Source organism: Panthera uncia (assembly GCF_023721935.1).
Source record: "Panthera uncia isolate 11264 chromosome B3 unlocalized genomic scaffold, Puncia_PCG_1.0 HiC_scaffold_1, whole genome shotgun sequence".
Taxonomy (NCBI): domain Eukaryota; kingdom Metazoa; phylum Chordata; class Mammalia; order Carnivora; family Felidae; genus Panthera; species Panthera uncia.
In genome coordinates this window covers 73,209,317-73,223,319 of record NW_026057582.1, presented here as the reverse complement: position 1 = coordinate 73,223,319, position 14,003 = coordinate 73,209,317, and the positions used below count along the sequence as shown (strand labels likewise).

The 14,003-nt window shown below is 39.0% G+C and overlaps 3 gene segments (V, D, J or C); all 3 read left to right on the top strand.

Annotated features, from left to right (window-relative positions):
• The first annotated feature begins 421 nt into the window (after positions 1-421).
• LOC125910342 (T cell receptor alpha variable 8-6-like) lies at positions 422-2,314 on the top strand. The segment is given in 2 exon segments: positions 422-608; positions 1,868-2,314. Coding segments are annotated over 2 exon segments (603 nt in total).
• Positions 2,315-6,436: 4,122 nt separating this feature from the next.
• Positions 6,437-6,954, top strand: LOC125910341 (T cell receptor alpha variable 9-2-like). The segment is given in 2 exon segments: positions 6,437-6,482; positions 6,620-6,954. Coding segments are annotated over 2 exon segments (381 nt in total).
• A 5,981-nt stretch (positions 6,955-12,935) lies between these two features.
• On the top strand, positions 12,936-13,777 carry LOC125908824 (T cell receptor alpha variable 8-3-like). The segment is given in 2 exon segments: positions 12,936-13,238; positions 13,347-13,777. Coding segments are annotated over 2 exon segments (387 nt in total).
• The last annotated feature ends 226 nt before the right edge of the window (positions 13,778-14,003 follow it).

Below are 14,003 nucleotides of genomic sequence, written 5' to 3'. Positions count from 1 at the left end.
GTACCTTTTGTGTCATTGTTTAAGTTGGTCTGTTTTTTTTTTTTAAGTTTATTTTTATTTATTTTGAGAGAGAGATAGAGAGCAAGAGGGCGAGGCTCAGAGAGAGGGAGACAGAATCCCAGCAGGCTTACAGCTGTCCACGCAGAGCCTGATGCGGGGCTTGAACTCACAAACTGTGAGATCATGACCTGAGCCCAAAGCAAGAGTTGGAAGCTTAACAGACTGAGCCGCTCAGGAGCCCCTAAATTGGTCTGTTTTTTAATCAATTGCTTTGCAGAGAGAGTTCGGTTAAGGACTTTGAGATAGGAATATCACTCTGGATTATTCAGGTAGATCCAGTCTAATCACATGGGTAGTTAAAATCGGAGAAACTTCCCTGTACTGGTTAGAGGGAAATGGGACTCTGGATGAATGATCAGAGATGAAGCACTGCTGGCTTCGAAGATGGAAAAAGGGACCATGGGTGAAGGAATGTGGGCAGCCTTTAGAACCTGGGAAATGTAAAAAACCAATTTTACCCCCAGAGGTTTCAGAAAAGAAGCAGTCCTGCGGATGTCTTGATTCTAGCATCCTACTATATCGGCTTCTCAGCCTGAGGCTTACTGCCAGTAAGGCTATCCAAAGCTCAGCCTGGGGACACTAATCTGATTATCTCTGCTTACAGAATGTCTCCAGGGCATCTGGGTGACTCAGTCAGTTACTCAGACTCAGGTCATGATCTCACACTTGGTGAGTTCCAGCCCAGCGTCAGGCTCTGTCTGTGCTGACAGCTCCGAGCCTGGAGCCTGCTTTGGATTCTGTGTCTCCTTCTCTCTCTGCAGGCCCCACCCCCGCAACTCGTGCTCTGTCTCTCTCTCTCTCAAAAATAAATAAACATTAAAAAAATTAAAAAAGGGGCACCTGGGTGGCTCACTCGGTTAAGCGTCCGACTGCGGCTCAGGTCATGATCTCATGGTCCATGAGTTCGAGCCCCGTGTCGGGCTCTGTGCTGACAGCTCGGAGCCTGGAGCCTGTTTCAGATTCTGTGTCTCCCTCTCTCTGACCCTCCCCCGTTCATGCTCTGTCTCTCTCTGTCTCAAAAATAAATAAACGTTAAAAAAAAAATTAAAAAAAAAATTAAAAAAAAAAAGAATGACTCCACAGCTACTACATGAAAACTCTGATGCATTCTGAAGTCTGATAGTCTTACTGTATAATCAGTTTCTCTGTAAATTACTCCTCTATTTTACAGGCCCTATTATTCACAGAGACAAGGATTAATATTACCAACTACAGAAGACAATATATTATATGTTAGGGAAGAAAGAAAATCTGTTCAGTGGAAGTTTTTGATGTGTCTCTAAATAGAAGGGAAGCACAGATTAGCTTCGCAGGCTGTCTGGAGCCTCTGTCCTGTGTCTGGCCTCCAGTGGGCGATGTTGCACAAACTAGAGGTGCTGAAGCTCTCAGCACCTTCCCCTCCGCTCCTCCTCCCTGGAGCTAGGGGGCTGAAGCCCGCTTTTTGAGTTCTTGGAGGTTAAGACAAGTGAGATATTCAGAGGTCAGAAAATACTCAAGATCATCTAAGCAGTTCTTGTATTTTTACCTAAACAAGGGACTTATCTAGTTCGACCTTACTCACATCTCCTATTTCCAAGAGCTGGGTTCCACGGCCGCTTTCCTGCTTGCTCAGGGGAGATCTTCCAGAAAGAAGCCTGCCGTGTCTTCACTGCTCAGCCATGCTCCTGTTGCTCATCCCAGTACTGGGGATGCTTTTTTCCCTGAGTGAGTAATATCCTATTATAGTCCCTTGTTCTACAGAAGTAACTTTTCTTACTCAAATTTTAGTAGAAATACTTTTCATAACCGAGTCTGCACCGCTTTCACTGATACAACATTGATTTTGCAGGAGACACCAGTGCCCAGTCAGTGACCCAGCTTGATGGCCATGTCACTGTCTCTGAAAAAGCCCATCTGGAGCTGAGGTGCAACTACTCCTATGGGGCAACTCCTAATCTCTTCTGGTACGTGCAGTACCCCAACCAAGGACTCCAGCTTCTCCTCAAGTACTTTTCAGGGCCACCAAATGTCCTGGTTCAAGGCATCAAAGGTTTTCAGGCTGAATTTAGGAAGAATGAAACGTCCTTCCACCTGAGGAAACACTCGGCCCACTGGAGCGACTCGGCCAAGTACTTTTGTGCTGCGAGTGACACAGTACCTTGGACTGCAGGGGGAGCTGAACACAAACCTCTTGAGGCACTAAGGAGGCTAAGTGCATCTGAAAGGTTTTGGATTCTGACATAGAAGGACACACAGTACAGAGGCATTCAGGGACTGGCTGAGCAAGTGTGGGGCAGATCTGCTCCAACCTGTTGGATATGAGAGTTGGGACACAGCACGGGAGCATTTTACTTTTCATTCATAATTGTATCTTTCAATAAACTGAACAAGGTGAACTCCTTTCGTAGCTTATTTCCTTCTTACAAACTTACTGCCTTCCCAACTTGGTAATTTTAAGATCATTTTGTTGGAATCTTTCTTCCTGGATCCACTCTGTGCTGGTATTTCCCCTCATTTTTAGGTGCCCATCTAGGAGGGAGGAGTTGATTGGGGTGGTGAGTAGCTCAGAATACAGTGTACTTATGGAGATTTTTAGCAACTTACTGGGAATGTCGCAGAAAGAATGGTGAATAATGCATATTTTTTAGTATTTCTTCAAGGACTGTTAAGGGTGCAGGAGACAATCTAGATGCCAGATTCTACTTATTTTAAAGTTAAGATCGTTTATTTTTACCAATTATAACGACAGGTTTCCATTGTTTTGATATCTTAAATTCTACAAATCTGTATCAGAAATCTTCAAAATTGGTGGGATAGTAACTTTGGCCAATTTTCTGACAAATGATGTCATTGTTTTCCTTTTTTTTTTTTTTTTTTTTTTTTTACTGTTGTTCTATTTTCAAATGAGTTTACCATTAGAATGTTAAAAACTGTTTCTTACCGTTTGGCATTTGAAGGGGAGGAAGAAATTTTCCTGGTCCAAGCTTCTTCCAGCTGGACAGATAATTAAATTTACACGAGACATTAACAGGAGAAAAAAATCCAGAATTTTATTACTTGTCCATGGAGGCCTACTAATGAAATTGAAATCTAAAGAAATGACCAAGGCAGGCAACATTTAGAGTTTTTAGCAAATAGACAATAAATCTGTGAGGAATTGACAGGACAAGAAAAACTTAACTTCAGGAGCTTCAATTAGTGAAGAATTCTAAACTCACTGTGAGGTTTTTTAAATAAAGGCTTAAGACTTTCATGTAATAATAGAAGGCAATGTATTTATCATTAGCTTAACTCCTGCTCTTCATGTGTGGTGGTTCTTTTCATGTTCAGCCCCCCTATTTTGAAAAAAGTGACAAAAATTCTAAATGACAATTATGAAATGTTATAGGGGTCATACTCCACATTCAGCTGCTATCTGGTCTAATTACTTCAGAGTTCTGATTCCAAAACACAGTTCAGCTAGTGCCTCTAGGTTTACATAAGGACTGAGTTAACAGAAGTACTTCTCTGTATGCTGTCCATCAGATCTTTCTCATCCCTTTATTTTTATTTTATCTTTTTAAAGTTTATTTATTTTGAGAGAGTGAAAGAGAGAGAGAGAGAGCATGAGCAGGGAAGGGGCAGAGACAGAGAGAGAGAGAGAGAGAGAGAGAGAGAGAGAGAATCCCAAGCAGGCTCTGCACTGTCAGCACAAAGTCTGACGTGGGGCTCGATCCCATGAACCATGAGATCATGACCTGAGCTGAAATCAAGAGTTGGTCACTTAACCGACCGAGCCACCCAGGTGCCCCTTCCTTATCCCTTTATAATACACTTCCCCACTTTGCTGAGGAGAAACCCAAACTACATTTCCCACAATCCCTTTCTTTTATCATCTAGTTTAAGTTCTGTAATTGAGAAGCATTTCTGCAATACTATACTTCAGAGTTTCAGGTCATCAGTCTTGCCATCTTTGCTTCATCAGATCTTCCAATGTCTATATGTCTAATGCACTGTGTTAAATTTCTTTCTACTTAAAATATTTGGATTTGTTTCTGTTTTCCTGACTGACTTTTGACTAATACATTTGGGTAAATCTAGGTTCCTTAAGCAGAGCTTGTGCTCTTGAAGTCAGGACGTCTGAATAAAATCTGTTATTAGCTAGTAGTTAGCTTTAAGCAATTTTCATTATGATCACACAGTTCTGACACATTCCACTCAAATCTACTGCTACAATTCCTCTATGACATTCCTCTACTTACAAACTCATGGTATGGATGATAGATTCCCTCATTTTGCGACACAACAAAAGCAAGGGGCAAGGTTGACTTGAATAAGTGAAGGAAATGATGGAAGCCGAGACTGTTCGCGGGTTATTTCTACTTTGACTCCAGCTGGAGTAGGGTAGAGGCATGAGACAAAGGGCTAGGGACAAAGGAGGGAGACACTGCTTGCTCACAGAGATGTGACATGGAGTAGATGGGAAAAGGAAGAGAGAGAAGAAATTATGAACTGAAACAATATCCAGATCTAAATTTTCTACCCGAATCTGAAGCTTGTTACTACATATAGCTTGATACAGGACCATGTAGCTGCCTTCTCTGAATTCATGGAGGGGAAGTTTTCCAGGAAGTACACTAAAAAAGGCTTCCATGTTCAAAGATAAATATTAACGGGACTTGACGGATAGAAGGCATCCTTTTCTCTAAGTTTGTCCTGGGAACATCTGGAGTTTTTGTTCTAAGTTGAATGGGCAATAATAGTGAGAGTAAGCAGTAATTGTTTTTGCAGCTGCGACATCAATACTAGCATGAAAAGAGAACAGTTTTAAAAATCTGTGAAGAATGGAGGCGTTTTCTCCTGCTGACCCCAGAAATGCTTCACAGAGACCTCAAATGTCCTCTTAGTTCAGGGTTCCTAAAGGTTATGTTGTCAATTTGTTTGATATTGGCTCCATCACAAACCACTTGAGATTTTTAACTTCCTCGAGTCTAACTTCTAGAGATTGTGATTTTTTTAAGTGGAGAGCTCTCCAAATTTGTACTTTTGAGTTGACGACCAACTGTTTTTTTTAATTTTAATTTAATTTTTATTTTTTAAATGTTTATTTTTGAGAGAGAGAGAGAGAGAGAGAGAGAGAGAGAGAGAGAGAGAGAATCCTGAGCAGGCTCCATGCTGTCAGCATAGAGTCCAACTTGTGGCTTAAACTCAGGAACCATGAGTATGACCTGAGCTGAAATCAAGAGTCGGCCGCTTAACTGACTGAGCCCCTCAGATGCCCCCCAACTGACTTGTATTTACAGAGAAGTCTCACCCTTGCTATAAAATGTTTCTGTATATCATCAGACATGTCCCTACCAACACTAGAAGCTGAGATTGAGCTCATCCTTTTGTTTTCTGAGGCAAATCCATATTATCTGCATATCCTATCCTGTGGTAAAAGCAATTTTGTTGAACTTATATATATTATATTGGCCAATAATGTTGGTAGATGGACATATGCAGAGAGCATGCTTGAGGCAAAATTTCCACTTAAAGTTTAGTGTCAGAGCATTTCTCCTGATGTACACAGACCAATCAGATTATCTGAGAATCCTTAAAATCCCAAGGGAGAAGAAAATAATGCCAGATAGTTTTATGGATATTCCATAACTTTAATAATCATATTTCTCCAATTCAGAGTTATGTATTTTTTTACTTTTTAATGTATATAAATATAAAATTTACCTTTTCCTTTTGGAAGCTTTTATTAAATTGTGTGTCTCATAATTGATGTCTTAGATGTGAAGCAATATTGTAATTCGGGTAGCAGGCATTCCTCAACCATTCGTCTATTCATTTATTTGTGCACTTAAGAAATTTGTTGGCCACCTGCTAAGTGTCCAACATTGTTCTAGGTGTGGGAATAGAGTAGTGAAAAAAAGTTTAAGTTCTTCCATCCCAAATCTATTAACGACTGAATATGTGTTATTGACATTCCTCTGACTTTAACCTAAAACTTACATAATATTTCAGTGTATCACTAAGAGGCTCAAAATGGCTAAAAGAGAAAAAGTAAAATAGAATTTTTCTTGGAAATGTCTCAGTTTGGAGCTTCCATGTTAGGCAGTGTGCTGGGAAAAACAGATTTATGAAAAATACCAACTATTCTTTAGATTTACAAAGGACCATCTTGATAGCTAACAGGTGTCATAAAAATAGAGCCAGAGGTGAAGATATAAGACTCTTGAAAGGAGAACAAGTTCATAGGTTAACATGGCTCAGAGTTTATTACCTTGCCCACAAGGGGGGTCCATCTTCCTCAGACACACACACACATTTCCTGCTTCTATTCTGAGCTCACACTCATCCTCCTCTGTAAACTTAACTTTTTCTCCCACTAAGCAGTCAAGACGCAAGGACATCACAGATCTTAAGAATGAGCTCTTCTCCAGGATCACTGCTTGTGCTGTTATTAATGTTTGGTAGGTAAGATGGCACATAAAGTCTAAAAGCTTTCGTTCCATTATATTGGTGTCGTCTTTAACTACAATTTTCTGTAAGAGGTAGAACCCAGATCATGCCTGAGGTGACCAGAACTACTGTTTTGTTTTTGTTTCAGGAGGAAGCAAGGGAGATTCAGTGACCCAGATGGAAGGCCAGATGACCCTCTCAGAGCGGGCTTCTCTGACTGTGAACTGCTCTTATGAAACCACACAGTACCCTGCCCTTTTCTGGTGTGTCCAGTATCCCGGAGAAGGTCCACAGCTCCTCCTGAAAGCCTCGAAAGCCAACGAGAAGGGAAGCAGCAAAGGTTTTGAAGCCACCTACCACAAAGAACCAAATTCTTTCCACTTGAAGAAATCCTCAGTGCAAGTGTCAGATTCGGCTGTGTACTACTGTGCCCTGAGGGACACAGTGACAGGGACTGCAGAGGGAGCTAAGCGTAAACTCTGAGCAAAACAGGGGCCCAGATGCTGAGCGTCTGAGCTTATCGTCCACTCTGGTTTAGGAAACAGGAGAGAGTCTACTGTGTTGTCACCCACTGTTCACCCCAGGTGCTTTTGTTGGTGTGACAGTCATCCAAATTAACTCTGCGAACACGGCGGAAAAACAAGAAGTAAACAGGCCTTCAATGGTGAGAGCCAAAACCAAGTCTGTCACCATAGTTCTTCAATCATGGCTGAAATTTGTGCTTTTGAAAGTATAAAATTAGGATCAATGTAATGGTCTATGTGTTCATCCTTGCATGAAATTCTAGCCCTTCGACCTTGTTCCAGGTCATCCAGGGAAACATTATATTTAAAGACACACCCATAACAGATGAGGTTGCAAATGCCTTAAGTCTCCCTGACAAGCTGGGGCAAAAAAGAATGATTTCTAGGGAAGCTGCAGCCCAAGAAACAATAGATTCTTTCCCCCCCCCCTTTTATTTACTGTTTAATTTACATCCAAGTTAGTTAGCATATGGTGCAACAATGATTTCAGAAGTAGATTCCTTAATGCCCCTTACCCATTTACACCATCCTCCCTCCCACAATCCCTCCAGCAACCCACTGTTTGTTCTCTAGATTTAAGAGTCTTTTATGAGAAACAATAGATTCTTAAAGGAAGAAAGAAAAATAAGAAATAAAGGAGGAGCAGAGAGTCCTACATATGACCCCACATGTGGAAAGAGAAGTTGTAACATTTCTTACATTATCTTTTCAGGAAATTCACATGGCAGACTTAAACTGATGTTCTCCATGCAGGTTAAAGTCAAATTGTTATATTTGTTGCAATTGGAATAGTGCCTGCACCATAGTAAAATCTCTTCAAATATTTGCTAAATTAACAAATGAGTAGGAAAACCCATTACTGCTACCACAAAAAAGCTACTGATTTTTTTCATTAATCAAATCTATTCAACAAAGAATAATACATAGAACAGACAAAATTTGCTGCCCTTTGTTAGGTTATATCCTGAGGGATCACTCCTTTTACCGTTATTTTAAGCCCTTTATGTGCATCATACCATGTAATTCTCTCAGAAATTGTTATATCTATAACTATGCTCCTTGTATATATGAGGATCCTGAGGCACAAAGAATTTAAGTCACTTATCCATAATCTCAAAGGTTGTTAGTAGCAAAGCCAGAACTCAAATGCAGGTTCTCCAAGCATATGTCTTAAGTTTTAATATAAAATACTTATGTACTCTATATTATCTATATATACATACATATATTATATTATATATATATACACATATATATGTATATATATAGTACTCTGTATTACATACATAGTACTCTATATATTATATATGTGTACTCTATATTATATATACACTATATTATATATAGTAGTACATATATATGTACTATGTTATATATATATAGAGAGAGATATATATATATATCTATATATATATATATATATATCTATATATATATAGATCGTAGATCACTCTATATTATATAATGATGTACATAGATCACATTGCCAGTTGTAAGGAGAAGATTGAACAAGAAGTTAATCAGAAGTTTTGAGCAACTGTAGATCTGACTGAAGAAAGTCTTGTTGGCTTTTCTCCTCACACATGCATCCTGACTCTTTGAGTAGATATAATATAGCAGCAGAGCCAAGTCTGGTCTCTGATGAGCAGGGCAGTAGTAGACTGGATTCTCCCTATCATGTGGCAGAAAAGGATGGAGGGTAGAGAAGCTAGATTTGGAGGCAGGCTTGGGCAGTATACTTGGAGGAAAGATGGAGACACATCTGAGCACCTCCTGAGTGTTTTGTGGCTTCATTTTTGTTGCAAAATAGTGGAGAGTTTTAATGAGTTTAATACAAAACAGCCCAAGACACATTTTCCTTAGGATTTGGGAGACTGGAGTAGGAAGAAGGGGGAAAACAGTTTTTTTTTTTCCTTTAAAAAATGTATTTAAATTCTAGTTAGTTAACCTACAGTGTGATATTGGTTTCAGGAGTAGAACAATGATTCATCATTTACATACAACGCCCAGTGATCATCACAAGTGCCCTCCTAGAGTTAATTTTTAGTTCATCGGGATTCGTGTTGGGAATTGTAGAAGGGACACAAATCGGTAAGCGTAAAGGCTGAATGACCAATCTCTTAGGTACAGCATTTGTCTTTTGCTAATCTAGAATTGAAGTACAATAAACTGTACATATATGAAGTGTACAATTTGATCAGTTTCAATTTATGTATATGCCACAATCAAGGTAATGAACCTTTCCATCATCCCCAGTGGGTGTCTCTCTCCCTCTACCTGTGACCTCAGAAAATCATCTTCTCTCTGTTGCTGTGCATTACTTTCATAGATTTAGGTACTGCATGCATACTATTTTATTACTGTTTTTCTGTTTTATTATTGTTTTTCATGACCTATCTTAATTTTTTGGTTCTCTCTTCTCTTTTTTTTCCTGACTCTTTTGGATTACTTGAATACTTTCTAATATTCCGTTTTATATATTGGCTGTTGGCTATATCTCTTTGCATGTTTTGAGTGTTGGTTCTAGAGATTACAATGTATATACCTATTATTCAGAGACTACTGAGAGTTAATAATATACTGTTTCATGTAAAATGTTGAAATCTTGCACTATATAGCTCTTTATCCACCAGTACTGAAGTTTGTTATAGTTGTTCATATTTATCACATTTATACACATTGAAAACCTTACCACTGAATGTTATAATATTTGCTTGAAATAGCTGTATGCATTTTAAAACTTAAAAAAAATATATCTATATTTTTTGGTTGTTCTTCAACTGAAACCATCTTTATTTCACCTTTATTTCAGAAAGGTTTTTCCACCAGATCTGTAATTTTGTGTTGATAGGTATTGTTGTTCTGTGCCTTCAAGATGCTGTTTCACTGTCTGCGAGTTTTGTGGTGAGAAATCCATGGTCATTAAAATAATTGCTCTCCAATATAATGTACAATGTCTTGCTTCCTTTTCTAGCTGCAATATATACACATATATACATAAAGACTGGATGACCAATCTTAGGTATGGCATTTGCCTTTTGCTAATCTATAATTGAAGTTCAATAAAATGCACATACTTGAAGTATATATATATATATAATATATGTATATATATTATCTAGCCAATGTTATATGTATGTTATTTTGCATATATTATATATATTATTATATAATTTTTGCTTGTCAATAGTTCAGTTATGATGTTTAGGTGCAATTTTCTTTGGTTTTATCCTGTTCAGAGTTTGCCAAGATTCTTGAATTTTTATATTTATGTTCTTCATCAAATTTGGCAAGTTTTTGGCGATTCCCTTTTCAAGCATGTTTTCTGCTCTAATCTCTTTATCCTCTCCTTCTGGGGCTCTACTGACGTATATTTTAGACTTTTTGATATTGTTGCACAGGTCTTCAGGGTTGTGTCCATTTTTATTTCAATTTTTTTTTCTTGTTCTGAAGTTTTGATCAGGGTTTCTTGACTTTGGCACTATTAACATTTTAGGTCAAATAACTTTTTATTGTGGGAGGAGGCTGTCCTCCCTAATTGTCAGACTTCCTAGAAATATGCCTAGCTTCCACCCACTAGGTGCCACTAGTACTCTACCCCCCAAATTGTAGCAACCAAAAGTGTGCCCAGATTTAAGGAATGTCTCCTTCGGGGAGGAAGAGTCATCCTTCATTGATAATCATTGAGTTAGATAATTTCTACTGATCTGTTTTCAAGTTCACTTACTCTTTCACTGTCCTCTTCATTTTGCTATTGAGCCCTTACTGTGGGATTTTATTTCATGTATTGTATTTTCCAGTCCTAAAATTCCCATTTGCTTCTTTTTGTCATTTCTATTTCTTTGTTGAGAATGCCCATTTTATCATTCATTTCAAATGTGCTTCCTTTTACTTCAGGGAATACAGTTTAAAAAGTTGCTTTCACTTCTTTGTCTACTGGTTCCAGCATCTTAGTCATCTTGACATTTGCAGTTGTAGATTATCTTTCACTTAGATATTGGTCAATGTTTCTGGTTCTTTGTATGCTGAATAATTTTGGAATGCATCTTTTTTCACCCTTTTTTTTAAATTTAAATTTTAGTTAGTTAACATACAGTGCAATATTGCTTTCAGGAGTAGAATTCAGTGATTCATCACTTACATACAACACCCAGTGCTCATCACAAGTGCCCTCCTTAAATACCCATCACCCATTTAGCCTACTCCCCACCTCCCTCCCTCCATCAACCCTTTGTGCTCTAACCTTAAGAGTCTCTTGTGGTTTGTTTCCCTCTCTTCTCTTCCCCTCCTCCCATATGTTCGTCTGTTTGTTTCTTAAATTCCACATATGAGTGAAATCATATGGTATTTATCTTTCTCTGATGGACTTATTTCACTTAGCATAATGCATTCTAGCTCCATCCATGTCATTGCAAATGACAAGATTTCATTCTTTTTTTTTTATGGCTGAGTAATATTCCATTGTATATATATACCACATCTTTATCCACTCCTTAGAGGATAGACATTTGGGCTGTCTCCAGAATTTGGTTATTGTTGGTAGTGCTGCTATAAATATTTGGGTGCATGTGAACCCTCCCCCCAGCAAATCAACATTTTTGTATCCTTTGGATAAATTCCTAGTAGTGCAATTGCTGGGTCATAGGGTAGTTCTATTTTTAATTTTTTGAGGAACCTCCATACTGTTCTTCAGAGTGGCTATACCAGTTTGTGTTCCCACCACAGTGCAAAAGCATTCCTCTTTCTCCATATCCTAGCCAACATCTGCTCTCTCCTGAGCTGTTCATTTTAGCCATCTGACAGATATGAAGTGATGTCTCACGGTGGTTTTGGTTTCTATTTCTCTGATGACTAGTGATGTTGAGCATCTTTTCATGTATCTGTTAGCCAATTGGATGTCTTCTTTGGAAACGTGTCTATTCATGTCTTTGACCCATTTAACTGGGTTATTGTTTATTGGGTGTTAAGTTTCATAAATTCTTTATAGATTTTGGATACTAACCCTTTATCAGATATGTTGTTTGCAAATATCTTCTTCCATTCTGTAGGTTTTTAGTTTTGTTGATTGTTTCCTTTGCTGTGCAGAAGGTTTTTATCTTGATGAGGTCCCAATAGCTCACGTTTGTTTTTGTTTCCCTTGCCTTTGGCAATGTGTCTAGTAAGAAGTTGCTGTGGCTGAGGTCAGAGAGATGCTGCCTGTGTTCTCCTCTAGGATTTTGATGGTTTCCTGTCTCACATTTAGGTCTTTCACCCATTTTGAATTTATTTTTGTGTGTAGTATAAGAAAGTGGTCTATTTCATTCTTCTGCATGTCGCCATTCAGTTTTCCCAACACCATATGTTGAAGAGACTGTCTTTTTTTCCCGTTGGATATTATTTCCTGCTTTGTTGAAGATGAGTTGACCATATAGTTGTGAGTCCATTTCTGGGTTTTCTATTGTGTTCCATTGATCTGCATGTTGATTTTTGTACCAATACCAATACCAAGCTGTCTTGGTGACTATAGCTTTGTAACATAATTGAAATCCCAAATCGTGATGCCTCCAGTTTTGTTCTTTTTCCAGGGTTGCTTGGGCCATTTGGGGTCTTTTGTGGTTCCACACAAATTTCAGTATTTTTTGTTCCAGCTCTGTGAAAAATGCTGGTGGTATTTTGATAAGGGTTGAATGCATCTTAAACATTTTAAATGTTGGGTTGTAACTTGAATTCTGAATCTGATATATTTTTTAAAAAAACTGATTTTTCAGTGAAATTACTTGTTAGTCTACTTTTATATGACACCTCATTTCTAACAGACTCCAGGAAGAATACACCATCATAGGTTTGGGAAGGAAGAAATATATTGTGCAGAACTTTTCATACCTCAGAAAACAGAAGGAACACATAAACTAGTTCTTGGAGGGGCCTCCAGGGGACGATGCTGCACAAACTAGAGATCTTGTTGTCAACATCATCTGCTCACGCCCTCCCCCCTGCAGCTGGCTGAGCTCTTTGCAGACAGAGACAGGGACAAGAATCATCCGTCAGAAAGCTCCAGGCTCATCGCAGCAGCTTTTGCATTTTTATCTCAGCAAGGAACCTGTCCAACTTTACTTTCTCCACCCTTCTTATGTCCGAGGGCTTGGTTTCCTCAGCCAGTTTCCTGTCTGCTCAGGGGAGATTTTCCTGAGAAGAGCCCACTGCCTTTCTACTGCTCGGCCATGTTCCTGCTGCTTATCTCAACACTGGGGATATTTGCCCCGCGTGAGTAAAATTTCATATTAGTCTATAGTTCTACAGATTCAGCTGGAAATACTGACTTTTCATTGTGAAGTGTGCACTGCTTTCACTGATACAACACTGATTTTGCAGGCGACACCGGAGCCCAGTCAGTGACGCAGCCTGATGTCCATGTCACTGTCTCTGAAGGAGCCCCTCTGGAGCTGAGGTGCAACTATTCCTCAAGTGGAATTCCTTATCTCTTCTGGTACATGCAGCACCCCAACCAAGGACTCCAGGTTCTACTGAAGTACTTTTCAGGGGACACCCTGGTTAAAGGCATCAAAGGTTTTGAGGCTGAATTTAAGAACCATGAAACCACCTTCCACCTGAGGAAATCCCGAGCCCTTGGCAGCGATGCAGCCAAGTACTTCTGTGCTGTGCGTGACACAGTGTCTGGGACTGCAGGGGGAGCTGAACACAAACCACCATGGTAGGGGAGTTTTTGGAGACTGACGGTCTCTTCCTGTGGTATTATCAGAGATCTCTTGCTGTATGATGCCAAATGAGGCAAATAGAGCTGAGCAGACTCAGATATTTCTATATAATTCTACAACTCCATGTCTGATAAACTTAATTTAGCAGGTTTTTGGTCTTTGTAGAAACTACATGATAATAAATAGTATTACAGAATGATGGAGAAGATAGTGTTCTGATCATACAATACCAAGATGCTCAAAGACTGGCCTTGAGGTTGACCTCAAGGTTAACTATATGAGTTTTCATTTATCATTTCTTCTGTCAGCCAAC